The sequence below is a fragment of the Alligator sinensis genome, unplaced genomic scaffold (assembly GCF_000455745.1).
Source record: "Alligator sinensis unplaced genomic scaffold, ASM45574v1 scaffold1170_1, whole genome shotgun sequence".
In the NCBI taxonomy this organism is placed as follows: domain Eukaryota; kingdom Metazoa; phylum Chordata; order Crocodylia; family Alligatoridae; genus Alligator; species Alligator sinensis.
Genome location: NW_005842859.1, coordinates 205,950 through 216,849, shown reverse-complemented (window position 1 = coordinate 216,849; position 10,900 = coordinate 205,950). Strand labels below are relative to the sequence as shown.

At 48.2% G+C, this 10,900-nt stretch overlaps 1 protein-coding gene across 1 annotated transcript in view; it reads left to right on the top strand.

Annotated features, from left to right (window-relative positions):
• KDM3B (lysine demethylase 3B) overlaps positions 1-10,900 on the top strand; it is a 74,421-nt gene that overhangs the window by 38,361 nt on the left and 25,160 nt on the right. The window contains 5 exon segments of the mRNA XM_006035604.2: positions 829-1,610; positions 1,612-2,006; positions 2,730-2,931; positions 4,380-4,594; positions 6,342-6,494. Of these exon segments, the coding sequence (XP_006035666.2) occupies positions 829-1,610; positions 1,612-2,006; positions 2,730-2,931; positions 4,380-4,594; positions 6,342-6,494 (1,747 nt within the window).

Here is a 10,900-nt window from a genome sequence, read left to right as displayed (position 1 = left end):
CGGCTTCGCAGCCCCAGCGCCCGGGCTGCTCCCAGCAGGCAGCTGAGACGCTGCAAGCCCTGCTGGGAGCAGTCCAGGCTCCAGCAGCTACCCAGAGCTGGGGCTGGCTGTGGCGTGCTGAGCAAAACGGCCTCGCATGCCGTGCTTGGCACGCGTGCCGGGGGTTGCCAACCCCTGATCTAGCAAATAAGAAATGCATTTTTCTCCGTGAGGAAGGTGTAAGAAATAAGAAACTGGATAAATGCCTGCTGAGCAGTGGTTTACATGTAGTTGCATGCACTGTTCCTCTTCCCTTTAAAGAAAAAATCCCCGCCACGTTAAGCATAAAGGCTGAATGACTTAGCTGCCGGTACATATGTTTGACTGGCCGCCAGTCTGAGAGAAGGACTCAAATCCTCATTTAGGAAAATCGCTGTTCTGTACAAATACAAAACAAGATAAAAAGTAATTATTTAAATGGAAGTTTCATGCTAGCTGATGTAAATCACTTTCATATGCGAGTCGGCCCAACTTGATCTGTTAGTTCCATTCCCACGTGTTAATAAAACTCCGTTTCTCTGCGCGCTCTTATTTTGTAACTGATGTGAACCAGCTAGGTATGTCGGTTGATAGGTGAAGGGAGGTCATGCGTTATCTAAACGTTAGTTTAGCGGGTACTGTTTATGTAATGATTTCTGGTCTGACTTCCTACAGTAGTAAGGGGCATGTGAAGACATTGTGAAGCAAGATAGACAAAGTACTGCTGAAGTAGATACCAAGCACTTTTTTTTTTTTTTTTTTTTTTGAGGAATTTGTCTCATGAGCTAACTCTCTCCAATTTTGTTGCAGAATTCCCGAAACTCGCTTTTGACTTCTGGTTTTGGAGCATCTCTTCCAAGTGCTCCCCAACCTTTGGCATTCGGGGGTGGAAGAGGCCAATCAAATGGAGTATTGACCGCAGAAAGCAAACCTGTTGGATTTCCATTTGGCAGCAGCACTGGGCAAGAGTCTCCAAAAGATTCTGATCTGTCAAAGAACTTGTTTTTCCAATGTATGTCGCAGAATTTGCCCTCCAGTAACTACTTCACAGTCATCTCTGAGAGTTTGGCTGACGAGCCCTCTAGTCGGGACTCATTCAAGCAGTGTTCAGAAAGCCTGGGCTCTGGGATTGGTAAAGGTAAAAGTCTTCTTGCAGCAGACAATAAGCCTGCAGCCCAGTCTGGCAGTTCTGTGGACCGGAAGCTGCCAATGGAGTCAATGCCCACCCTCACTCCAGCTTTTTCAAGAAGCCTGTTGAATCCTCGACCCCCAGATAATCATGAAAATTTATTTTTACAGCCCCCAAAACTGTCCCGGGAGGAGCCTGCAAACCCTTTCCTGGCATTTGCTGAGAAAGCAGAACTTGGTCCTTTCAGTAGCTTTGCATCTTCATCTCAGACAGGAGTTTCTACACCCCCTTCAACTGTGGCTCCCAAGGCTGCTTCTAGCTGGCCAGAATCACTCACCTCAGCAGACTCTTCTTTTGCTAAGAAGAAAACCTTGTTTATAACAACTGATTCCTCCAAGCTGGTTTCTGGTGTGACCGGTCTGGCTGCCCTGGCTGGTGTACAGAGCCCTGCTACGGTGGGGAATAAAGGAACAGAAACCATCTGTTGGGCCTGGGCAGCAGGACAACCCTCTTCTGAAAACTTTTTCTAACGTGTTTGGCAGGCACCCGCCTTGCTTTTTCTCTTCACAGGCAGAGTTTGCACAGGAGAACAGAGCCCCTTTTGAAGCTGTGAAAAGGTTCTCGTTAGATGAGCGGAGCATGACATCCAAACAAGACTCAGATTCTAGTACCAATAGTGACCTGTCAGATTTGAGTGACTCTGAGGAGCAGCTGCAGGCCAAGGCTTGTCTGAAGGGGATCCCAGAGCACTTGATTGGGAAGCTGGGCCCCAATGCAGAACGGAACGCTGAGTTGCTACTGGGAAAAGGAAAAGGGAAACAGGCCCCAAAGGGCCGGCCTCGCACAGCTCCCCTGAAAGGTGAAGACTTCAAGGCAGGGCACACCTGCTTGGAAACATGAAGGGAAGGGATTCTGTGTTCTGCACTGGCACATCTCCTGTATGGTAAACCATGTGATGTGCCCTCTGGTGTAAACTAGCATGTGCACAAGAGATTAGTAAGGGCCCAAGGTTGCAGTTTCATGGATTTGATATTTTTGGACTTAAAAATATTGGCAGGTGCAGTCTCTAAGAACGATGTACCCCAACATAAGTGTCAGGACACAGAATTAATGGGCATGCTTCAGAACTGATGACAATTGCTAACACTTCCGTGTGGGCACGTTCTTGTTCCACAGCTAAGACCATTATCCTGGTCCATTTGACTAGCCACTGGTCTGAGATGAGAGACTGGACTCTGTGCTGTTGGTCTTAGACGTTCTGGTAGACTGTCATGCTCCTGTGAGGGGGTTGTGGCTTGTAATTTCTGTTGGTTTCTGTTCTTCAGTATTTTGTGTGTTCAGCCCCATTAACCATTTTTAATCTGTTTTGCAATATTCCTATTTGAAATAGCCATCATTGTAATGGTGTGACGTGACTGAAGATTATATGCAAAAGTGCTCCTGCTCATGTTGGGGAGGGAGACCTTAGGAGAATTTCTTTGGCAGAAATGCACTGGTAGAGATTATCTGGAGGAAGATAGATGCTTCTGGTGTAGTTTGCTGGTGTAGCTTGATGGATTTTCATGTTTCCCCTTCTACACAGTTGGCCAGTCGGTGCTGAAAGACATGAGCAAGGTGAGGAAGCTGAAGCAGTCGGGAGAACCCTTCCTCCAGGACGGCTCTTGCATCAACGTAGCCCCTCATCTGCACAAGTGCCGGGAGTGCCGTCTGGAGCGGTACCGCAAATTCAAGGAGCAAGAGCAAGACGACTCAACTGTGGCCTGTCGCTTTTTCCATTTCCGAAGGTGCTGAATCTGTTCTTGCTTCATACCTAGTGCTGCAGAGCTTCAGGCATATTTAAGTCCCCAGTTCTTAGGGCTTCCACTTCTAATTTGCTTGAGAATCTTAGGGAAGGCTTTGACCATTTCCAGTTTCCTGTCACCCGGCTGAAGTTCTGTTCTTCTGCAAAGAAGGCGGCTGTCATTGCAGCTGTATTTCTGCCAACTCACTTGGAAACTACAGCTATGTGATGCTGACTGGCTGACTCCATCCCAAGTCCCAGGAGACCTAATTTGCTTCAGTGAAATGTTACTGCCGGGTAGCAGGGTACTGAAATAACTGCTCATTTCTGTTTTTATTCAATAGTTTGAGACAGGTAAGATTTAATTTAGCTAAAAAATAGCTAGAAGCTGTCGGTGCAAAGCTAATATTGGTGTAAATGTGATAAGTTGGCTTGGAAGCAATTTCTTGGAGTAGCCTGCTCTGTCCGTTTGTGTTTCCCTTCTTTCCCCTTTCTCCCAGTACACCATGGGAGTACACAGGTCCTTCAAGGGGTATGTGTTTCTTGATCTCCTTAATCAGTCTCTTCCCAGCTAGTGACGTGTAGTTTGGAGAAAGATGATTAGTTGCTTCTAGAGAAATAAAGCAGCAGTGAATCCTCTGCACATTATACTGTATTCCTTGTTGGGGTTGGAGGGCATGTCTTTCTCTTCCCTCCATTGTTTGAAGCCAGGTGGGATGAGAAGCTAGATTGGACATGCTGGAGAACAAAGTTTTCTTAAAACAGACTGGAGCAGAAGTGCAAGTTTTTGACCTGTTGTGGACTGTGCGCATGCACATCGTGATCTGGCAGGGCCGTATCTGTGAATTAAAGGTAGTTCCATCTGCTGAGATTAATGGCACTAATCCTAGAGAGACTAGGATTTTCTAACATGTTTTTTAACATTTACAAGACAGGATAGGTTCATCTCTAATAAGTAGGTACTGAAACAGTTGTCAAATGTCAGCTGCGATTTAGTGATGAACACACCAGTCTGTTTGCAGGCTAGTAGTGAAGAGCTCCAGGTCCTATTTCCAGTTCCCACACACTAGTTTCTTCTTCCGAAGCTAGGAAATAACTTGCACTAAGAGACAGCATGGAGAATTACATGCAGGACTCTGGATACTCTTGCATAGCAAACCAATAAGCCCCATGGACTTTTATCAGCTTAGCCTCTTGCCATTTTTGGAGTCCTCCTGTTTCTCACACTGAATCAGTTGCCTCACCGCTCCCTATTGCCAGTGCCTATAACTGGGGATCTGTTCAATTGCCTCAACCTGTCCTCTTAGGCTCAGGTACTAACTCCACGGATTGTATAGTTATAGAGAAAAGCCTGTCCTTCTCTGCCCAGGTGCACTCTGAGGGGGGTGGTGTCAGAGGGAAATTCTCAATTGTTTTGCTGCTTCTTATCTAGTTCATCCTGTTTTGTTTCAGACTGATATTCACGCGGAAGGGTATCCTGCGAGTAGAAGGATTCTTAAATCCCCAGCAGAGCGACCCTGATGCGATGAGCCTGTGGATCCCGTCTTCCGCCCCGGCAGAGGGCATTGACCTGGAAACTTCTAAATACATCCTGGCCAATGTTGGAGACCAGTTCTGCCAGCTTGTTATGTCTGAGAAGGAGGCGATGATGATGGTGGAGCCACATCGTAAGCTGCTGGTTTTACCCCTCTAGCTGAGAACCATGCAAATTCAGTGTAGTGCAGCTAAAGAAATAGTTTAGCTCCTAATTGCAAAGACTATGCTTTCCTTCTTTAAAACAGGGTGCGGTGCGTCCCCTTCTGTAGCAGATCTGACTATAGGACCAGCTTCCCTTCTTGGAAAAAGCAGTTTTTTTCTAAAAAGGGAACTAATGATAAATTGCCTGAAACTGCTATTTCCATGTTTTAAATAAGGACATACAAAAAAATTATGTTCCTTGAGTAACTGGTTGAAGGTCCCGAGAAAATGGAAATGAACCTTACTTTCTGATAACACTGACAAGTGCTTTAGCATGCAACGAGGCCTTACTTTGGTGTCTAAAACCCTACCCACTTGAAATGCTTATCCTGAAGTCTTGATAACTAATGGACTGTCATTGAATTCACTGCATGAATTCCATCCTATTAAATTAGATCAGCTTTTGTGTTATCTTCTCCCAAAATGCCCTAGAAAAAGCTGAGTGTTAGTCCGCCACACCCAGTGAAGATGCTGGTTTTAGAGGGCTGGTATGCAAGTGTTTATCTGTCAAAGTGCATATCTCTGGGAAGAGTTCTACTGGGTGTGCTCACTGTGCATTTTCAAATGCTCCTCAAAAACAAATAATTACAAGTCTAGCAAAGGCAGACCTCCTAATTAAGATCTGTTTTAGGTTTCAACATCCAGATGGTAAGATGCTTCACAGTTTCTCTGGTTTAGAAAAAAAATGCTACTTTCTAACTCTAGAATAATTGAAGAGGATACTTAGTCAGAAATGTTTTTGTAATTCAGTATGGTCTCTACTGCTCTAGGACTGATAAGAGATGGTTGTGTTTTGCCAAGTCGGCAGTTTTTCAGCTTTTGTATACTTAGGCTGTAAAATGATTCCAGTCACTTTCCTGTGTTGAAACTGGAACATAGTTGTTTTCCTGACTGCCATTACTGAGTCATGGGCTTTGTGCTGTTATAGGCTTGCACGCATTTTTAAATGGGTGCAGATTTGCATACTCTGGCAATTTGCCAAATTCACACCCTTTTCATGTAGTAATTCTATAAATCCTGTTTCTGACTCAGACAGCATTCACTACACTCCCAGACTTTGTGCCTGTAAGCACACTACACTCGTTCCAAGTACACACATTCTGCACCTACTTATCTGCTGCACCATGTGCGTATACACACATCTGCTCTAGATTAGCCAATTCTATGGCTTTTCTGAAAACATGTCACAGAACTGTGGGTTGCCAGATCTATACACAGTAAAGACAGGAAACACCTCTGTTCCGTGGGGAAATCACTTCCGGTCTGCTGCCTTTCGGGAAGGGCATCAAATTGAAGCTCCTGCACCTGCTGCTGAACAGTCTGGTGTTTCAGTGGATAGCAGGTTCCAGCTTCTGCCTCCCAGGTATGCAAATGGAGACCTGGAGTGGTGGTGGAGTGTACTTGGCCCTCCAGTCAGTGACAGCTGAGGGTTAACTCTGCACTCCTTGTTGGCTTTCCTGCACCTGGTCTCTCCTGGGGCAATAACAGAGATGAAAGTGTTGTGGAATCTCACCCCACTAGAGAACTAAGCCTGGCTGCTGAGGCCAGGTCAGTGGGTTTGTGGGATCCTCAGACCCCTATGCATCTTCCTCCCTCTCCTGCTGCCATCCCCCTCCCTGCACCTCCCACAAAAGACAACAAAACCCCAATCTGAAATCTTCCTCCTTCTCTTTTTAGAGAAAGTGGCATGGAAGCGAGCAGTCCGTGGTGTGAGGGAGATGTGTGATGTATGTGAGACAACCCTCTTCAATATTCACTGGGTTTGTCGCAAATGTGGTTTTGGAGTCTGCCTGGACTGTTACCGGCTGAGGAAGAATCGTCCGCGAAGTGGTTAGTACTAGATTTCTCCGTGATTCTTGTATTCTTTGAACTGGGCAGTTAGCAGGTAGGTGACCCCTGGGGTCTGATGGGGTCCCCAAGCAGAAGTTAGTGTGCGATGGGAGAGACTCAAAGGGTTTGGTAGAAGGGAGGTAGGTGATAGTGGCAGAAGGTTCTGCCACTGCTGCTTGCACCTGTTGTCATCCCATCCTCCTTGTTCTCTGAATGCCTGTCCATATATACATTTGCCTCTGGTATACTTGCACTCCACGTATTTGATCAGTCTTGTGGCCACCAGTGTCTGTCTGTTTTTTCTGGGACTGTGCATGCCCCTGGTGTCCTTGTGCTCCACAGGGAACTGAAAGCGTGCTGCAGCACCTGCTGTTGCCCAGTTTCCTCTTACCACTTGTAGCTACAAGGTGGACCTGTTTTGTGTCTGGATCTTGGTATGCTCCTTAACCATTTTTAATGGCATGTTATTGTAAATGCTAGATATTGCTTGTTCACACAGATTTATAAGGGAAGCTTCTTTCTGTACTTGTGCTGAAGTTTGGGTAGCCTAACCTCAAGTCTCATCTGTTAAACTTAAACTGTTTTTTGTCTTGTGGGGAAAGCCATACCAATAAAGGGACAAGTGAGAGAACTTGTAAATCTTATACTAATGAATTTCAAGAGCTAGAGAAGATGGTTTGTAAATTCATAGATTGTAGAGTTGGAAGGGACCCCGAAGGATCATCGTGTCCAACCCCTTGCCCCAGGCAGGAAAAGGACCGAGGTCAGGCGACCCCAGTCAGGTGCCTATCTAGCCTCCTCTTGAAGACCTCCAAGTTAGGTCGTAGCACCACCTCTCTTGGAAGCCCATTCCAGATTCTGGCCACCTTTACTATGAAGAATTTTTTCCTAATGTCTAACCTGAATCTACCGGTTGCCTTTTATGATCAGGTCACAAAAACCTTGGACACAGGTGTCATGGTGCACGTAGTCTTTCTGGACTTTGGGAAGGCCTTTGACACTAGCTCTCACCCCATTCTCATTAAAAAACTAGCTGACTCTGGCATTGATGCCTACACAGTCAGGTGGGTCACAAATTGGCTAGAGGGCCGCACCCAGAGAGTGGTGGTGGATGGGTCATTTTTGACCTGGAGGGATCCCAGGGCTCGGTTCTTGGGCCCCCACTGTTCAGCATCTTTATCAGCAACTTGGACGAGGGGGTGAAAAGCACCTTGTTCAAATTTGCGGACGACACTAAGATGTGGGGGGATGCGGGCACTCTAGAAGGGTGGGACAGGCTACAAGATCTGGACAGGTTACAGGTGTGGGTGGATGAGACTAGGATGGGATTCAATACTGACAAGTGCAGGGTATTGCACCCAGGGTAAAAGAAAGAGCAGCAGACCTACAGGCTGGGGAACTGCCTTCTCGACAGTGCAGAGGCAGAAAAGGATCTTGGAGTCATTGTTGATTCCGAGATGAACATGGGCCGCCAATGTGGGGATGCGGTTAGTAAGGCTAACTGTACCTTGTCATGCATCGCGAGCAGGTCCAAGGACGTGATCCTCCCCCTCTATACGGCACTGGTCAGGCCACAGGTGGAGTACTGCGTCCAGTTCTGGGCGCTGCACTTCAGGAGGGATGTGGACAGCATCGAGGGGGTCCAGAGGAGGGTCACTTGCAAGGTCAGGGGGCAGCAGGGCCGGCCCTACGAGGAGAGGCGACGGGACCTGAACCTGTTCAGCCTCCACAGGAGAAGGCTGAGAGGGGATCTGGTGGCTGTCCGTGAACTTACCAGGGGGACCAGTGGGGAATGAGGGAGTCCCTGTTCCCCCGAGCACTACCGGGAGTAATGAGGAATAACGGCCATAAGCTGACTGAGAGCAGGTTCAGACTAGACATCAGGAGGCGCTACTTCACTGTCAGGGCGGCTAGGACCTGGAACCAACTTCCGAGGGAAGTGGTGCTCACTCCTACCCTGGGGGTCTTCAAAAGGAGGCTAGATAATCACCTAGCCAAATAGGGTCATTTGAATCCCATCTTTCTTTCCTGTCCATGGCAGGGGGTCGGACTTGATGATCTGCTCAGGTCCCTTCCGACCCTATCAGCTATCAACTATGAAACTACTCTCCACTAGTTTGTACCCGTTATTCCTAGTTATTCTTAGGGGTGCCCTGGTAAGGAGCGCATCTCCAGCTCTCTCTTGTCCTCCCTTGATAAACTTATAGGCTGCTACAAGGTCTCCCCTCAGACGTCTCTTGTGAAGGCGGAAGAGATCCAGATCTCTCAGCCTCCCCTCGTAGGGTTTTGTACGGAGGCCACTAAGCATGTGAGTGGCACTTCCCCGGACCCTCTTGAGATTCTCCGCGTCCCCCTTGAAGTGTGGTGCCCAGAACTGGATGCAGTACCCCAACTGTGGCCTGACTAGTGCCGCGTAGAGGGGGAGCATCACCTCCCTCAATCTGTTGGTCGGGCATCTGCTAATGCTCGACAAGTTGCGATTGGCTTTGTTACACTGTCGGCTCATGTTCATCTTAGAGTCAACTGTGACTCCAAGATCCCCCTCAGCTGCTGAGGAGGTCATCCCCCAACCTGTAGGTGTGCTGGGGATTCCTCCTCCCTAGGTGGAGTACTTTGCATTTGTCTTTGTTGAATTGCATCCTGTTTCGTTCTGCCCATTGATCTAACCTGTCCAGATCGGCCTGAATCTGCTCCCTGCCCTCCAGTGTGTTAACTTTGCCCCGTAACTTGGTGTCATCTCCGAACTTGGAGAGGGTGCTCTCCACGCCCTTGTCCAAATCGCTGATGAAGATATTAAATAACACCGGTCCAAGGACCGAACCCCGTGGGACCCCGCTGCCCACCTCCCTCCAGGCCAAGAACGACCCGTCCACCACCACTCTCTGGGTGCGGTCCCTAAGCCAGTTTGCCACCCACAGCCTGTCAGTTTTCTTATGAGAATAGGATGCGAAACAGTATCGAAGGCCTTCTTTAAGTCCAAGTAGATGACATCTGCCTCAGCTCCTGCGTCAAGGCAGTGTGTGACCTGGTCGTAAAAGGCTACAAGGTTTGTCAGGCAGGACCTACCTGTGGCGAACCCGCACTGGTTTCCTTTCAGCATCGTTTCCCCTGCTGGGCCTGCACAAATGCGCTCTTTGATGATTTTTTCTAGTACTTTCCCAGGGATAGAGGTAAGACTGACTGACCTAAAGTTACCCGGCTCAGCCCTTCTCCCCTTCTTAACAAGTGGGCACCACGTTGGCCCTTTTCCAGTCCTCAGGGACCTGGCCGGAGCACCATGAGTGCTCAAACAGCCATGCCGGTGGCTCAGCAATGACGCTGGCCAATTCCTTCAGCACCCGTGGATGGAGGTCATCTGGGCCTGCTGACTTGTACCCATCCAGCCCCTCCAAGCGCTCCTTAACCAAGTCAGCACTAACCATGGGCGGACTGGTGCCTTCCAGTCATCTATGTATGTTCAAATTGGGGGAATTGTCCTGACCAGTACTTAGGAATACTGAAGTGAAGAACTCATTGAAGAGCTTCGTCTTTTTCCCTGTGTTGGCAGCCAACTGTCCTGATTTGTCTTGCAGGGGCCCTATGCTACTCTGCGCCTTCCTTCTGCTTGTTATGTATCTGTAGAAGGACTTTTTATTGTCCTTGATTGTTGTAGCCAGCCTATGCTCCAGCCCTGCCTTGGTCTGCCTAACTGGCTCCCTGCAACAGCGCACCAGGATGGTGTATGCCTCCTTGGTGGCTGCCCTCTGCTTCTGCCGCCTATAAATCTCTTCCTTTGCCCTCAGTCTTTTCTGGTGTTCCCTGTTCAACCAAGGGGGCTTTTTAGTCCCCTTGCCCCCTTTCCAGTGTAATAGAATAGTCTCCTTTTGTGCCCCAAGGATCACTCCCTTGAGAAACTGCCAACCCTTCTGGACCCCCATATGCTCGATGCTCTTGAGTTCAGCCACCTCATTAACTAGTCTTCTAAGTTTACTAAAATTGGCCCTTCTGAAGTCTCACACTTTACCCTTGCTAGTTATTTTTCCCACCCTTCGTTGGATTGTAAATTCGACCAAATAATGATCACTATCTCCCAGGCTACTGTGCACTTGCTAATCCCCCACGAGATCATCCCCTGTTGCTAAGACCAGGTCTGGCAAGGTGTTACCCTTAGTGGGACTGGACACCTCCGGGGTTAGGTGGAGGCCCTGCATGCAGTTTAAGAATCTACGTGAGTGGTTTGTTTTGGCCGTCTGCTCCTCCCAGCAGATGTCCAGGTAATTTAGGTCTCCCATGACCACCGCCTCTCTTACCTGAACAGCCTCTGAAAGCTGACTGGAGAATACCAGGTTTAGCTCGTCATCCTCATTAGACCCCCACTACCAAGTCCTTTTCCCCTGGACCCCCCTGTATCCTGACCCATAATGACT